The sequence below is a fragment of the Xenopus tropicalis genome, chromosome 3 (genome assembly GCF_000004195.4).
Source record: "Xenopus tropicalis strain Nigerian chromosome 3, UCB_Xtro_10.0, whole genome shotgun sequence".
Taxonomy (NCBI): domain Eukaryota; kingdom Metazoa; phylum Chordata; class Amphibia; order Anura; family Pipidae; genus Xenopus; species Xenopus tropicalis.
The window spans coordinates 106969175-106987472 of NC_030679.2; the positions used below are offsets into that span (position 1 = coordinate 106969175).

Consider the following 18298-nt stretch of genomic DNA (forward strand, 5'->3'; position numbering starts at 1 on the left):
AGATTGCAGACCAGGCTAGTCATCAATAACCAGCAGAGTGACTTCAAGCTGAACTGTTTAGCATAAGGATATGCACGCCAAGCTCATGATGAATAAGTCATTCTCACTGGCTGTAGTTTAATATTTATAAGATGGATGGCTGCTTTATTACTTGTGATTACTTCAAATTTTTAGAAAGGCAAGCTTAGATACCACAGGAAATTTTGCTAAAACAGCAAGCATGCCTGTCTAGTCCTAGGGGTCCAATGGGGCTTATTCACTGATGATAGTTACTGTAGCACAAAGGCACAGACCATTACCCTTTAATGAGCATCCATGGATCACTTGTGCTTCTACTATTTTAATGGACAGACTGCCTTCTATTCATCTTAAAAAAGTCAGTGCCAGGTGCAACACTGTCAGGGGCAAGGGAGGTTGTATTTAATGCCTCCATAGACAGGTGGTATTTACAGGGCACCCCAGTGCTATGCGTCTTGTACAACACCCTAGCTTTTCTGTCTAAGGCAGATGATAGGGTGCTGTCCGCCATCACACTCAAGTGGACAAACCTTTTTAGTCTACATTTTATAAGCAAAGTACTTATTTTTTGCAAATTGCTCCTGGCTCTGTAACCTTATAAATGAGGCTGACTGTTAAGATAACTCTATACCCCTTTTGTGTATACAAAAAGAGAATACCACACAGCAACACAGATTCTTAAAACAAAGTAAGAGTGCAAACACAAATCGGCTGATATATTCTGAAATTAAGATTACATATGATGTCACTGAGGCAAATATAATAGTTTCTTTAATTATCTATTGAAACTTTTTAATGGGAAGGGTTAACTCCTACCATCATCCCCCCCAGCAGCAACATTGGACTTTCCTTATAAACAAAGCACAGACTGGTGTGCACCTTTTGGACAAATATACAAAAATTGGGGGAATTGATCAATGCTCATTCTCTGGCCCCCACTTTGATTAATAATTTAGTCCGTGCAAGTACATACATTTACAAATAAAAAAAATGGGGTTTTAAGTTACAAGGTTATAATCATAAAGTTTCTAAGCTACCTTACATCAAGACAAACCCCACTTGGTGGTCCTAACTATTTAATTCTGCCCATATTTTTATAGGCTGGTGCCTCCTTGGTTGTATTTCCTGGGGAAAAAAAGCTGGCCATACACGTACCAATTACAAAAGATAGTTCCTTCCCTCCATTGACATTCAGGGCTGAATTGTCAGATATGGGGGTAGAAACAATAGGCATTATACCTCCACCTGCCAATTCAGCCCTAAACACAGATTTTGCTTGGGCTCCTTCAACGGCGCCCGTTCAAAATTTTTGTCCTACCTGATTGTCGAGACGACCGATATCCAAAGCTTTTGTGATATTGGTCGTCTCTTTGATCTACCATACATGCACTGATTATCGTACCAAATCAGGTTTTGTCCAATAATATTGGTGAGTGTATGGCCAGCTTAACTCCTGACCAATGTTCCCAGTGCACACAAAACAAAACATGTGAAAACACCAAATTTTGGATCTATTCTGACCTGAGCACACTGTTTTTAAAATGTGCAAGTTTAAAATGTGCACACAAAAGAACTTTTGTGCATTTGTAGCCAAGAAGGAATTAGAGGGAACATTGCTCCTGACCAAAGCAGTGATGCCACAGGTTTAACTAGCTTTTATAGGCAGGGGCATTGCTACCATGAGGCAAGCTGAGAAACTCACCTCAGGTGGCAGCACCCAGCAAGTTACAAGGAGCAGCAAAAACCTTCTCATCGTAAATTAAAAAGACAAAATTCCAATTTTTATATCAGAGTTTTGGCTTGTCAAGTGCATAGAGCACTACTGGGCTCTCTGCACTAGCGATGCAGCCCCCCACCCCAGACTTGAAACAAAGCGAAGGGCGCTGTTTATAAGGGGAGGTCCAAGACCAAAACCTATTTTTAAAAGCATAAGCCCGACACTAAAGGAACGGGTGTAGGAGTGCTACCCACAGTGCTACCCATGCTTTTGCAGAACAACTCTGCTAAGATAGAAAAGTACAAAGAAATTTGTGGGAGCACTCCAATGTAAAATGTAAAATAATAAAAAAATAAATACAGTGAATGTGCAACCGATCTGGCCAAATTTACTTCAAACTTACTAACACCTGTTTTTTTAAATGTGTTCCCTTGCAGAGAATAAATGGCAAAGTAAACATGGAACCCAGGGAATTGTCAAAAGCAATTTTCGGTACCTGGAATCAAAGCTGGCAAAAAAGTACTAATGGCAACACCTAATAAATTTAAATTGTAATGAAAAAAAAATGTTACAATATGCTTTCACACAGATAATAGTCACAATAAAGTACTTCTCTGCTGTAAGAGTAAAGCCCAGTGTGTAGTTCTTTCACTTGTGTGAAGTCCAGCCGAGCAATTATAACCTTATTGTTTTCATTTTTGTCTTTTGTTTAAACTTTAGGTTTAGGGAATATTTCTTCAATAAATAAAAATCCACAATACCACAGGTTATTTATAGTTATACCTAGACATATATATAACATAGGTTAGTTATAGATTTAGACCCAAACTTGAACAGTATCCTCATTCATGTTGGCAGTGACAGGCTTGGATGGGCAATAGGATAGTGCCTCAGCTTTCTAGCAAGTAGTTCTTAAAAATTGCTGAACTTTAGCAGTGATAAAATGCCTTGTTGTGTTTTTTCAATCAACATGGAAAAAAACAACATGGAAAATAGTCTATTAAAAACTTACAGGTCAGAGTTGAAGGATTTATGTGCCGACTCCACAGCCCTGGGTCCCATAACCTCTTTTTTGCAGTACATTTTGGAGACAAGTAACCTGCTCACTGTACCAAAGTAGCCACAATCCAGACTCTGGAAGAACAATTTGTGAGCCCATAGAAAATGCAAAAGGTGGCAATTCAAATGTTTAACCCAAACACAGCACATTGCAGTATTTCCTATACAGCCAAATAGAGCAGCAAACACAGTCAGGGTTAAACACTATAGGATGGAATGTAATACCAAAAATGATTCCTTTTGAAAGACTGCAAATTTTTTATAGTAACAAGATGCTAGATAAGGCCATCTAAGCCAGAAAGTGATCTATTTCAATTTTATACAAAATGATGTATATTTATTTTACTTTCATATTACATGATAGGATATGTATCTGCTACTGGCTTCTATGGTGGTTGTTTTTTTTTCATACTATGATGAGTCAGCAGGGAAAGTGGTTCTTTTAACTGATCCCTAGAGAGAAATGGAAGAATACCTGGAAATTCGAAATATGTTGCAAGTTTAATGATGCTCTTCATTAATTAGGACATATATTATGTGCTCAGTTCATTGTGTTAGACTAGGGGTGCTGTGAGATATTGAATTGTGTATTTTATGGACACTCATGATGAACTGCTGTAGTTGTTTCCTTACTTACATCCATAAATATCAGTAGTGATAACTGGCACTAATGTCTTTCTTGAAGCAATTTCGCCATGTTTTGCCTTCACCAAGCGCCTGGAGCCATAACGGCTTCAGATCAATACTTCATTTCAATGCAAAGTCCCAAGGGGTCTTCTCGCATCCAAGATTAGGATATTAGTTCCACGTTAAGTGATATGAGAGCGATGGGAGTGGGTGAGAGTTACACACCTCAGATTACTAATTGATTTTCGGTACATTCAGATCAGGATGGTTGTAGTTGTAGTGATTCCAATAATACTAAAGGGGAACCAGCCTGCTGTACGTGATGGATGGGTTCATTATGTGGAAACAATAACAACGCGTTAGTTGACATTGCACTGACAATGGATTCTGCTCAGCACATTTGGTATTAAAAAGGGATAATGATACCATTTTTAGAGATAGAAAGAATTTATTTTTTTCTCACTTGCCTTTGTTTGTAAGGCTAACAGCTGACATTTAGCTTGACTAAAAAACTTCCAGTAGCAACAAAGCCATCCCAATAGTATGGGTGCTAGTGCTATTGTGCTATTGCCTGTGAAGCTTTACATGAACCAAGAAAGTGCCCTTGTACATGAATGACTATTTTAGATGGAAACTACACAGTAAACAACAATTTCCACTTATATCAAATGTACTGGATTAATCTAACTATACTAACATCTAAAATATATCATAACATTGTTTTGCATGCTATTTATAATTTTGCCATAAAGTATGTGCCTGATGCTTTTACATTCCCTATCTGATCCCCCATGTTCCTCTATGAGGGGGCGGCCATATTTGTGCAGCAGGAGTCCATTACTTGCCGGTGCCGCGTGCAAGTTTAGGGAGACAGCGGGAGCTTAGGGAGCTAAATGCGTGGCTAAAGTCTTGGTGTAGGAAGGAAGGGTTTGGGTTCCTAGAGCACTGGGCTGACTTTTCCTTGGGGTACAATCTATACAGCCCTGACGGATTGCACCTCAATGGAAGGGGGTCTGCTGTGCTAGGGGAGAGAATGGTTAAGAGGTTGGAGGAGTGTTTAAACTAGACAAGGGGGGGGTGGGTGAGCTAGAATTCCATGGGAAAATTAGTGTAGACTAGGGATGTAGCGAACCTCAAAAAAAAAGTTCGCGAACCTGTTCGCGAACTTCCGCCGAAAATTGCGAATATTCGCGAACTTTGCGAACCCCATAGACTTCAATGGGAAGGCGAACTTTAAAAAATAGAAAAGCCATTTCTGCCCAGAAAACTGATTTTAAAGTTGTTTAAAGGGTGCCACGACCTGGACAGTGGCATGCAGGAGGGGGATCAAGGGCAAAAACCTCTGAAAAATTGACACACGCCGTTTTTCGAAATGATCGGTAATTTTGCGACTTTTTCGTATTTTTCGGCGCTTTCGTAAAGTTATCGTAAGTTTTGCGACTTTTTCGGAGCTTTCGTAACGTTATCGTAAGTTTTGCGACTTTTTCGGAGCTTTCGTAACGTTATCGTAAGTTTTGCGACTTTTTCGGATCATTCGTACCGTTATCGTAAGTTTTGCGACTTTTTCGGATCATTCGTACCGTTATCGTAAGTTTTGTGACTTTTTCGGATCATTCGTAACGTTATCGTAAGTTTTGCGACTTTTTCGGATCATTCGTAACGTTATCGTAAGTTTTGCGACTGTTTCGGATCATTCGTAACGTTATCGTAAGTTTTGCGACTTTTTCGTACCGTTATCGTAAGTTTTGCAATTTTTTCGGAGAATTCGTACCGTTATCGTAAGTTTTGCGATTTTTTCGGTGCCGGCGAACCCAAATTGCGAACATCACGAAAAGTTCGCGAATTTGCGGACTTGCGAACACCCGATGTTCGCGCGAATTAGTTCGCCGGCGAACAGTTCGCTACATCTCTAGTGTAGACGGGGTAGGGGGACTAGCAAAGGGTTGTGGGGGAGGAGTGAGGGGGGCATATAGTTTATCAGATAAGGAGCTTCCGTTACAAGGAAAGCAGTCTCATAATTGCCTTAGCTCAAATTCTCCCTTAGCTAATGTAAACATCAGAGGGAGAAGTAATCATCTCCGCTGCATGCTGGCTAATGCGCGTAGCTTGTCGGGTAAATTAGGGGAGCTGCAAGCTATTGCATGTATTGAAAATTATGATTTAATAGGTATCACTGAGACCTGGTGGGATGATAAATGCGACTGGGCTGCGAATTTAAATGGTTATACACTTTTTAGGAGGGACAGAGAGATTAAAAAGGGTGGAGGGGTTTGTCTTTACGTAAAGTCAGACTTAAAGCCATGTAATAAAGACATTACCAATGAAAACGTTGAATCTCTTTGGGTAGAAATTTCAGTAGGGCTGAAGGTCACAAAGAAAATGATCATTGGTGTATGCTATAAACCACCCCGTATAGATGAGGGGGATGAGGCCCAGCTATTGTTGCAAATGGAGGAGGCTTCAAAACTGGGTCAAGTTGTTGTTATGGGGGACTTTAATTATCCAGACATTGACTGGAGTAATGGGGTGGCTAAGTCAGAAAAAGCTAGTAGGTTTGTAAATATGCTAAATGACAACTTTTTATTTCAGGCGGTTCAAGAACCCACTAGGAATGATGCTATTTTGGACCTGGTGATTTCTAATAATAATGAACTCATCTCTAACATTTGTGTGGGTGAGCATTTGGGGAACAGTGATCACAACATGGTCTCCTTTGAGATAATGCTGCAGAGACAGCGCTATAAGGGAGTAACTAATACGCTTAATTTTAGATGTGCAGACTTTGCCAGTATAAGGGCATCTCTGCAATGTGTCAACTGGGAAAGGCTTTTCATGGGGTTAGACACAGAAGGAAAATGGAACATCTTTAAAACATTGCTTTGTAGGTATACACAACAGTATATCCCCCTTGTAAGCAAGGAGAGGCATCGCAAAGCAAAACCTTTATGGCTGAATAAAAGTGTTATTGTAGATGTTGGTAAGAAAAAACGTGCTTTTAGGGCATTCAAGTTAGCTGGGACAGCAGAAACTTTCATCAGGTACAAGGAAGCAAATAAAGCATGCAAAAAAGCTATCAAGCAAGCTAAAATAGAAATGGAAAGGGATATTGCTGCTAGGAGTAAAAAGAATCCTAAATTATTTTTTAATTATGTGAATAGTAAAAAAATGAAGCAAGAAGGGGTGGGAACTTTATTATCACGGGGGGGTAAGTTGGTTGATGAGAACGGGGAAAAAGCTGAAATTTTGAACTCTTATTTTTCATCTGTCTATACATCTGAGGAGCCAGATAATGAAGGCTTCCCTTGTAATATGCCCAGTTCTAGTAATTTAGCTACTGGCGCATGGGTCACTCGGGAGGAAATTCAAAAGAGACTTGAACATGTAAAGGTAAACAAAGGTCCAGGGCCGGATGGGATTCATCCCAGGGTATTATATGAGCTGAGCGCTGTGATTGCTAAACCTCTTCACATAATTTTTCAGGATTCATTGAGGTCTGGCATGGTGCCAAGAGACTGGCGGATTGCTAATGTGGTGCCGTTATTTAAAAAGGGATCCCGTTCTCAGCCTGAAAACTATAGGCCTGTTAGTCTGACATCAGTAGTAGGAAAACTTTTGGAAGGGGTAATAAGGGATAGGGTACTTGAATACATTGCAGTTCACAATACTATTAGTTTGTGCCAGCATGGTTTTATGCGTAACAGATCTTGCCAGACTAATTTAGTTGCCTTTTATGAGGAGGTGAGCAGGAACCTTGATGCTGGAATGGCAGTTGATGTCATCTACTTAGATTTTGCTAAAGCGTTTGATACAGTACCTAACAGAAGGTTAATGATCAAATTGAGGAATATTGGCCTAGAACATAATATTTGTAATTGGATAGAGAACTGGCTGAAGGATAGAGTACAAAGAGTGGTGGTAAATGGAACATTTTCTAATTGGACCAGTGTGGTTAGTGGAGTACCGCAGGGGTCAGTCCTTGGGCCTTTGCTTTTTAACTTGTTTATTAATGACCTGGAGGTGGGCATAGACAGTACTGTTTCTATTTTTGCTGATGACACTAAATTGTGCAAAACTATAAGTTCCATGCAGGATGCTGCCGCTTTGCAGAGCGATTTGACAAAATTAGATAACTGGGCAGCAAACTGGAAAATGAGGTTCAATGTTGATAAGTGCAAAGTTATGCACTTTGGTAGAAATAATATAAACGCAAACTATCTACTGAATGGTAGTGTGTTGGGGGTTTCCTTAATGGAGAAGGATCTAGGGGTTTTTGTTGATAACAAGTTGTCTAATGCCAGGCAGTGTCATTCTGTGGCTACTAAAGCAAATAAAGTGCTGTCTTGTATAAAAAGGGCATTGACTCAAGGGATGAGAACATAATTTTGCCCCTTTATAGGTCCCTGGTAAGGCCTCACCTTGAGTATGCGGTGCAGTTTTGGGCTCCAGTCCTTAAGAAGGATATTAATGAGCTGGAGAGAGTGCAGAGACGTGCAACTAAACTGGTTAAGGGGATGGAAGATTTAAGCTATGAGGTTAGACTGTCGAGGTTGGGGTTGTTTTCTCTGGAAAAGAGGCGCTTGCGAGGGGACATGATTACTCTGTACAAGTACATTAGAGGGGATTATAGGCAGTTGGGGGATGTTCTTTTTTCCCATAAAAACAATCAACGCACCAGAGGTCACCCCTTTAGATTAGAGGAAAGGAGCTTCCATTTGAAGCAGCGTAGGTGGTTTTTTACGGTGAGGGCAGTGAGGTTGTGGAATGCCCTTCCTAGTGATGTGGTAATGGCAGATTCTGTTAATGCCTTTAAGAGGGGCCTGGATGAGTTCTTGATCAATCAGAATATCCAAGGCTATTGTGATACTAATATCTACAGTTAGTACTAGTGGTTGTATATATAGTTTATGTATGTGAGTGTATAGATTGGTAGGTGTGGGTTAGGTGTGCTGGGTTTACTTGGATGGGTTGAACTTGATGGACACTGGTCTTTTTTCAACCCTATGTAACTATGTAACTATGTAACTATTAGCATTAGAAGCTATAACTGACAGGCTGAGAAGGGACAGTCAGGTTTAGGAACTTTAAGTAACAATGACTTAGAAAAGTAGCCCTATCAGTGAAAAATGATCAAATGACCTATAGGTAACCTTTAAGGTACATTAATATCCTGAAAATTCGTTTTTTTTGTGTCAGAGCGCCATTGCCCTCATTGCATAATCAGAGATTAATTTTTGTTACAAAACCAGAAGTTGCTTTTTGCCTCTTCCCTGAGGCACCCTGACGCCTGAAGCAGACTGCAGTCTCTTGTCTCATGCGCTCCCTTGTGCCCCTTAGCACTTTAGTAACTGCACCCTGGGTAATCTAACTGATCCCTACTGTCTCCACATTGTGAGATTCCAGGAATATTCAGACATAATATTTAGGACATAAAATACATATTTACCCAAAATCCCACCCTTACTGACCTTCAAGCTGAGCTTTTAGTTTTATCTAGGAGAGCAAATGGCCATTCTCCCCAATTCTCATCCTAACTGGAATTAAGGCTGCCCCCACCCCTTCCAGCTGCCTCCTGTCAAAGACCATAAAAGGCTGTCATAATTTGAGGGATATCTAGAACATAAAATACATATTCACCCCAAATCCCATCCCAACTGAGCAGCCTAATTAAATGCCATAGAGAGTTGCAATTGGCCACCTTTAATCATCATCACAATGCATTAAATCCATATGTAACCATCTTCATAAACCCCCTAGCCCTTCTTGTTTTCTTGTCTATTATATATACACACAACTTGATTCTCCAGGACTTGCAAGGTTGTTTTTGTACTTTAGCGAATTATGCATACCATAATGGAATAGCATAACTACTACTTATTATTATTATTATTATTATTCATACCAGTGGGATCTAAGCTACTAACAAAAGAACATAACAATTCATTAGATCTAATAGGTAAGGTTTATCTTTGAGCTGTATGGGACCAGCTGTAATACGGCTCTAAGGATCACTTTGAATAGCCCATATCCATACAGCTAGAACAATTACAATACAACAGTTTTTCACAATCTCTGCACACAATTAGGTTAATAAACACTACAGCAGAAAATAGGACAACTGCTACAATGAAATGTACTATGTATGTAAAGCCTTCATATTTTTATATTGACAAAGACTTTTCTTTTGTCACTAACAGGGCCATTTTGGCCCCTAGTGCTGCCCTGAGGTGGTCTGGGGAGCTGAAATTTTTATTTTAAAATCACAATTTCCACTCTTTAAGTTCCCAGGAGCGGCTATTTGCCCTGTTGCATGAGGCAAGTTTCTCAGCTCACCTCATTGCAGCGGCACACCTGCATACTAACACAAACCCTTGGCCAAGCAAGTGTCACTGTGGAAGCAGTACCTGCAGCTCACATTTGCAGAGCTGTCAATGCTCCCAATAATCTTGGGACTTACTCAAAATTCTTACCCTTCCCTCCAGTCTCCCGACAAGGTAATCTCCCGGTCACTGCGCATGCGCAGTGAATGTTAGCGACGTCACATGGCACATTTGCGCCTGCTTATGATGTAACGTCTGGTGCCGCAGGTACGCAAAAAGTCCCATCCAGTAAGTGCTGTAGCGATCCCCCAGAAAAACAACCCCCAGGGTTGACTGCTCTGCATTAGATTCATTTTGGAATATATATATCAGTAAATATTGCCCTTTTATATCCTTTACCTTGATCCACCATTTAGTGAAGGGCTGTGTGGTCCCTCAGAGATCACCTGACAGGAAATAATGCAGCTCTAACTGTAACAGGAAGTAGTGTGGGAGTAAAAGACAGACCTTAATCCATTGATTGGCTGATGTGACCTAGCATGTATGTGTGCCTTGGTTTGTGTGCACCATGAATTGTATGATCCCAGGAGGCGGCCGTTAATTCTTAAAATGGCAATTTTCTATTTAGGAGTACCCAATGGCAAATACTACTTAAAAAGTACATTATCATGAAACTGGTTTATTTAGATGAAGCAGAGTTTTACATATGAGCTGTTTTATGAAATATCATTTTTAGATACCTACGGGTATAACTTTCCTTTATAACTTTATACTGGGATAAAAATGAGCCTGGTTTATTTACAGAGCCATAAATAGTAAAAGGATTCAGGGTTACATTTATTTACTGTATTATATTTCACTGTGAAGAAATTAGTTCAGAAGCTTAAAGTCTACAGCTCAGTGTTGCTGTTTTTGAGTGAAAAGCCTCACAACAGATTATACTGGTTTACATCAGTTCATGCAAAGGTACAGTGCATGGGGAATGTACATAAGCCCTGTGGCTTACAATAAATAATACATATCAATGTTAATATGCGTTACAGAAAGCAATTATTAAGACAGATTGAACAATAAATAAGACTACAAGGCAGCTGATAAGGAGGTGAAAGGCTGCAGCTCAAACTTTATTGATTAATCTTAATAACACCAATAAATATCATTCAGTCTCTTAAACCAGTATTCTTAAGGATTTCTTTCACATGGGCAATATTCACACTCAACATATATAGTACGTGTGTATATATATATATAATTTACTGTATGTGCAGCGCTCCCAACGTCAGGGGCACAATATAAAAAATAAAATAGAGGATTTGGCAATCACAGGTGTTTCAAATGCAGTTAAAATATATTATTGATAATATCATAGCCCACCATTGGCAACATTTTGATGCTCACAGGGACCTTTAACAAGCCCTGGACAAATAAAGAGCATCACACAAAAAATATCACCCCTTAAAGGGTTAACCAGGAAGTGACATAAGAAACATCATAATTAATCCATTGCATCACTTACAACAGTATCCATGATCCAATAACATAGCAACCCTCCCTGAAAAGCAATAGAGAGGATAAGGAATAATGAGAACAGGGAATATACATACTGCACAACATCTTTGAGTGTCGAGTCCTTTTTTTTTTTACTTTTTTTTACTTTTTTATATATATATATATATATATATATATATATATATATATATATATATATATATATATATACAGGTATAGGACCCATTATCCAGAATAGTCGGGACCAAGGGTATTCCGGATAAGGGGTCTTTACATAATCTGGAACTCCATACCTTATGTCTACTAAAAAATTAATAAAACATGAATTAAACCCAATAGGATTGTTTTGCATCCAATTAGGATTAATTATATCTTAGTTGGGATCAATTAAAAGGAACTGTTTTATTACTATAGAGAAAAAGGAAATCAGTTTATTTTATTTGAATTATTTGATTAAAATGGAGTTTATGGGAAACGGGCTTTCCGTAATTCGGAGCCTTCTGGATAACGGGTTTCCAGATAAGGGATCCTATACCTGTATATATATACTGGAACAAGGACAGCACTCCTAGGATTTAAAGAATTGTGAGCAAAATGTAAATGCAAAAATAGAAAGGTTTATTGCTCTACGTTTCGGTCTCACACAGAAAACTTCATCTGGAGTGAAAAACATTTTGCTCACAATTCTTTAAATCCTAGGAGTGCTGTCCTTGTTGCAGTGCATTTTTTTTGTACTAGCACCCAGGTTCATAAAAGAAGTGAACAGGTGCACTCCAGGAGCCTTTAAAATTTAAAAAACAAAATTCTTTATTTAATTAATTTCAAAATATCAGCCCAATGTAAGACCTTTATCTTTTATATGATATATTTTTTATGTATACATATTTCTGCATTTACCTTTTTGTTGTGCATACCAAAATTCTATACCCCTATCGTATAACCTTATGTACTATAAGATGTATGTAAGATACAGGTGCAGTCAACTATAGAAGGGCTCATATTCATGAGCATTTGCTTTGCAACGCAGGGAAGCACAGTAGTAAACACTTGTAAGTAAACGTTTTTAGACACTGATTATTGGGCACCTGAGATACTAGGATCCCTGAGTTAAACTGGTTAGGTTTTTCACCGGCCTTTGCTTCTTTTTGAAAAGTATTAATTTGTGACAGAGAATTTCTAATGCAGAGCTGTTCTGCCATTGAAACTACCTTTTCCAGTAACAAATATACATGAGAATATTTTATGAAAGCTGGAATATTCACAATTTATTGAAGAAAAAAGTGTCAACTATGTCATAATATATTTTTTCTTCTGGCAAGTGATGATTGCTCTCTATTGCACATTAAAGGAAACTTAAATTCACAAAACAAATATATTTGCTGAAGTCTCTCTTGCTCCTGCTGTTCATTTCTGAAGAAAGTGACGAAACTGTGAGAACGGAGTGCCTTGTGACGTGAATTAGAACTAATCATAGAAATGTTAGGTGGCTCTTCTTTGCTCACTAACTTTATTTTCTGAGCTGAGCAACATCACAAGATGTTTCTTTTTTGTTTAATTTAGTTTTTTTCAGACTGTTGCCAGTTGGCCAAAATGAACAGAAGGTGGTACAGATGTTTCAAATTAATAAGAAAAACAGTGTAAAAACTGATAATATCTTGAAAAATACAGAAAAATAATGTTATTTGCAAAAGTGTTTAGGGCAAGGTCACACAGAGCGTAGCCCTGCATTTTCCATCAGGCTGAGAGAAGCAGATCTGCTTGCTTATGTTGATCTGTGTGCCTGCACTGAAAACGAAGTGCAGGCACATACAGCAGAGAGGAGCATCGGTCCGTCAGTAAAACTCGAAAGCAGGCGTTTTCGGGCAGACCCATGCTCCGCTCTGCTGCTCTTGCCTGCACTGAGGCAGACACGGTGGTTTCGGTGCAGGCATACAGAGCAGTGTAGGCAAGCGGATCCTGACAGAAAAACACAGGGCTGAGAGAAGCAGATCTATGCTCTGTGTGCACTTTTGCATGAACTTGTTTTGAGGGTTTACATTTCCTTTAACATATTGCTTCTACCAACCAGCCCGGAGTCCAGCTAGAATGTTGAACTTCAAAGGGGTGCATAAACCTAAAAAGTCTGAAAACCACTGCCACCTAGAGCATCAGGCCAAATCTCTAATTCATTGCCTATGACTGGAGATTTTATTACAATATGTTTTTGATTTACTATCTCAACAACCTAATACAATACAATAAACATATGACTGGATAACTTGCTTGGATCACCAGAGTGAATCCTTTCTTTAATTTGTGAAGTCTGGAGGATTAGACTGTACCTCATCTCCGCTGAAGAACCTTTTAACGTCTTCAAACAGTGGGAGGACAGCACCTAAGTTGTATTAACAACTCTAGTCTTAAACCTTTCTATCTCGCTGTTTCTCTGCAAGGAAAGCTCTCTCTACCTCAGTAGGGGTCACCTTTGAGTTCCATGACCTGTATAAATATCCCTATATTTTACAATAGAGGGTACATTATCCTCTATAAATTTGTCAAGTAATTTAAGAATCTGGAAAATGGTCTTCATAATTAAATGAAATCATAAAAGCCTCACAATGTTGGCCACATGCTCTATGCTAATATGTGAAGGGGCAATAGGGCAGCTAAGAACTGTGTATTTTAACTGCTGAGTGATACAAATACAGAAAGCCTGCAAGCAATTATTAAAGAACCTTGCTAGTCATCTATTCTCTTTCCATTTCTAGCCACTTTAAGAAATTAGTAGCTGAAAGAAGGGGAAATAGATCACTTAATTAAAACCTCTCCATCAAATCAAAAACATCTTGTCATTCAATATAAATCTAATAGCACTGGATATATGGATACCTACAGGTGATTCCTCACCATTTCTTTCCATTAAATGTTCTGAAATTGTAATTTACCTTCAGATATAGACCTTGCAGGATTCTACCAAGTATATACCAGGTTTGCCCTTTATTAGCAATATTGGAAAATACTCATAGGCTGGTTGAAAGTAAACAAATTACCTTTAGCTAAATCAGTTTGAGGTTATGCTTTAGTGTGGCCATTGTTCTTTAGATGTACTAGAAAATTCTGCTTATGACTGGCAAGACGCATGCCTCATTTAAGTAGTTGTTTTTGTACATTTTACCACATACTGTAGTAAATATCTGCCTGTATGTAAACTGGGGGGGACTAAATACTTTAACTATGAATAAACACTTCTTTGTCACTCAATTCAGAAAATAATTGAAAAGCTTCCCATAATAACACCTCAATTGTTTCTAAATTATTGTTATTCTTTATTTTTAATTACAACAATTTTCCCACGACAACAATTTGTATTATCTATAAGTCATTTTACTAAACACATCAATTCTGAGACTTGGAGAGATCAGCAGTTTAGACTAATACATTTAGCATACCAAATACCTGAAGGTATTCTCTGAAGGCCTTTAATTCCTCAACTTATTCCATTTGTTTTAAATGTAATGAACAGAACATAAATATTTATCACTATCTATGGACTTGTCTGAAGATAATCCTTATGTGCAAAGAAGTTGAATTATATTTACAAAATAAAAACTAAACTGATCTTTGCTTTATTTGATTTTAAGAAAGGAGTTGAAAATAGACTGACAGTCTAGTAAGGGTTCTTGCAGATTTATATATTTTTATTGTATAAAGAAAGATTCCCCTTCTGTGTCAGATATTTTATCACATCTGAGATACTTTTGTCTAAGTTTTTGACTCTATATGGGATTGCTGAGAGGCGAGCAACCAGATGTTGATTTGTCAAGTGTATCCACCCATTGGCTCCAAATTTTTTCAAATTTGTCTGCGCAGCCTCTGCTTACATAGGTCAGTTTGTATAGCGGAAGGGCTTCATTTTTCAGAGATTTCCAACATTTCAAAGTGGGTGCATTAGGCAGTTACCAGGCTAAGATGATTGCTTTCTTGGCATAAAAATAAAGCAGTGACAGGAGGATGTGCTTATACTTGCCATTAACTATGTTCTCAGCCATTGCCTAAAGGTATGCTTCTGGAGACTGTATATTTGGCATTTCAAGGGTGTGTACTAAGAAGTTTATCACTTTTCCCCAGATCAGCGGGCAGGTCCAGGGGGCATGTATGAATATAACTGGGCTAGATCCACATTTAACATGTAAATTGTCTTGTTTGAGACTCATGGAATGTAGTTGTGAGCGTGTTAGGTAAGTTCTGTGTATTGTGTGATATTGTATCAAAATTGTTGCTACCAATTACATAGGGTAAGTAGGAGTAAATAAGGTCTAGATGTGGTATGTCTAAAGCCCATTTGGTGTAGCAGTGTTCAAAGGGCTTGAATGTACTTGAACCACATAGTCCCAGGGTGGTTGTATTCTGCTGCCAAGGCTGCAAAAGATTTTAGTATTTGAATACCTCCACTTAAGTTTGCTGGTGGTGTATGTTGGGAGGGTTTAGGATTAATTAATTACATATAGGTAGATTACATAAAACTATGTAAATACCCTATAAAAACTCTGTAGCCCAAAACCCCCCCATTTCTCTCCTATTTTACCAAAATGCTTTATTTACACAGTTTTATAATAATCTGACATGTTTATGTTCTAAATTTTCAGTATATTGACATCCTAATTTTACATACCCTGATTAATTAGTCCAACTTGCAGCTCAGCAGTAAAGTGTGGCTGAAGTTTATCAAAGCACAAGTCACATGGCTGAGGGCATCTCATGTAAAATTTCAAAATTAAATATAAAAAATCTGTTTGGTCTTTTGAAAAATGGATTTCAATGCAAGATTCTGCTGGAGGATTGCTATTAACTGATGCGTTTTGTAAAAAAAAAATATGTCATGAATACAGTAAATATTGTACCTCAAAGTGAAACCTACTCTTGTGCTTATATCCTTTGAGTACTTGAAGAATAAGTTGTTTTAACATGTTTCTAACATTGTACCTTTTCTCGGATTTTACACTCTTTGTTCCCGCCCCCCTGAAAAATGTAAAATTTGGGTTCTGCTGTGAACGCTGAAAAAGAAAGAATTGATGGTGCAACTGCATCATTCATTTCTCTTACTGCAGAGAATGGGTGATGATTACTCTTAACAGAGTGCACCATACAAGGTATAGAAATTTGCAAATTACATTGCACTAGAGTTCCCTTGACAAAGGGCGTTTGAACCGATATGTTGGGGTATTCTCTCATCCAGATTATCTGCCCTCATCTTTTTATTTGTTGCTGGGTAGTATGTATTTGTTTGTTCACTGGGGGATATATTGTGTGTATATTTTATGAATACAGAATTGTTGTTACACAATAATCTTATCATTTTTTCTGCAGTACCACCTCTGTATGTTTTTTTTATGAGCAAGGTTTATATGTGGTCTATTAATATACCATAATGATACCAGAAATATTTGATTCAATAGTCAAAGAGCATTACTTTCAAACATTATATATACAGTATTTAAACACTATTACTTTCAAAAACAATACAGTTTTGGCTGATGCTGCAGTATCTCCCCCTAGTGGAACTAGAGAGAAATTGCAGTGGGTCTCACAAATTGAGATTCCAAAAAGGCAAATGTGAGTTGATTCAAACATTAATATAATTTGTAGAGGGAGAAGAAAGTCTCTGTACAGTAGCAATACAAAAAGAAAGAATACATTTATTGAAACAAAGGCCACAGAGGGATCACTTTAATGGACATAAGAACATTCTAATACTCTTTATGTTACATATTATATTTACATATTGTCTTTGTTAAAGCTGTAGTTTAATAAGAAAGTTCTACCTACCACCCCACTAATTAATTTAAGTTCTCATCTCCCCCCTCTATCTTGGTTTGCTTTTATGAATCTTTTCCCTCTGTGGTTTTGCACAGATTCATTGTAAGTTTTTTTAATAAAATGTATTTTAAATGCACACATACCTGCAGATTAGTCAAATACACATACTCCTCCCCCAAATTCCCAAACAACTATGCACATAGAAATCTCTACACACTCTACAGCACACAATTTATTTATAGCGGTGTATGCAGTGGCGTAACTACTGGACCACAGGCCCTGGTACTAAAAAGGATGCCCCCCCCAGTGGGTGCAGCATCTAAGGCCATGCAGTGATTATACCACACTGAAAGTCACAGAGCTTTACCATGATCCATTCTGCTGACAATGTAGCTTGTTGATTACATGACTGTGTGCTTAATTCTACACCAGGATCAGCAATGAGTGTGACTTTATAAGCAAATTCTACTAATTAGAATCATTATCAGGGTACTTTGGGAAATATATTGTAGTTCTGCTCTTACCTGGGTAGACAGGAAAAGGAGGCAGCCATTCTTCTTATTGGCCTGACTGGTTCACTGGTGCAGCTCTATCCAAGTATGGACAATATAAAATATAGATTAACAGTAGTTTTAACTACAGATCAATGCTCCTAAAAGCATCACCCAATATGTAAGTGTTCTGGAGAAAAGGCATAGAAAATTCATAGTTTGTCATGTGAAAATTGCATATTAAAGTAAAGGGCTCCTTTGTGCCTTTGCAGAATGCACTTTATTCACAGTAGTAATGTAATAATATAATAAAAGGTTTAAAGTTATAAATATAATCATCTATACAACCAATAAGCATGCAGTATTTACCTGTTTAAAAAGCAAACATATGATTGGTTGGTAAGATTTGCACCTTTTATTACATACCCCATATGTAGCATAGGATGATTCATTTTTCTCCATAACACCAGTCTGGTGCTTTGTCCCATGAAGACATTGGTTGATAGTATCCTTAACCCATTGATTTCTTTGTGTAAATCTTATCACACAAGCACCATTTATGTTGTGGGTAAACCATCAGGTGTTAACACAGAGGGCTTGAAAGCTGCTAGCCAATATAGCTAGCCAGGTAAGAGCAGAACTACAATATATTTCCCAAAGTACCCTGATAATTATTCTAATTAGTAGAATAAAGCTGCTATGTCAATATACCACAATAACAGTAGGTGAGCAGTTGAGAAGTTCTTAGTATCTGATGGTAATTA

General features: G+C 38.0%; 1 protein-coding gene across 1 annotated transcript in view; it reads left to right on the forward strand.

Moving 5' to 3' along the window:
• Nucleotides 1-1697: 1697 nt before the first annotated feature.
• The window catches only part of LOC116409542 (basic salivary proline-rich protein 2-like), a 39109-nt gene continuing 22508 nt past the window's right edge, over nt 1698-18298 (forward strand). Inside the window, exon 1 of the mRNA XM_031898214.1 lies at nt 1698-1772. Within this exon, the coding sequence (XP_031754074.1) occupies nt 1698-1772 (75 nt within the window). The remainder of the gene's footprint in view (nt 1773-18298) is intronic.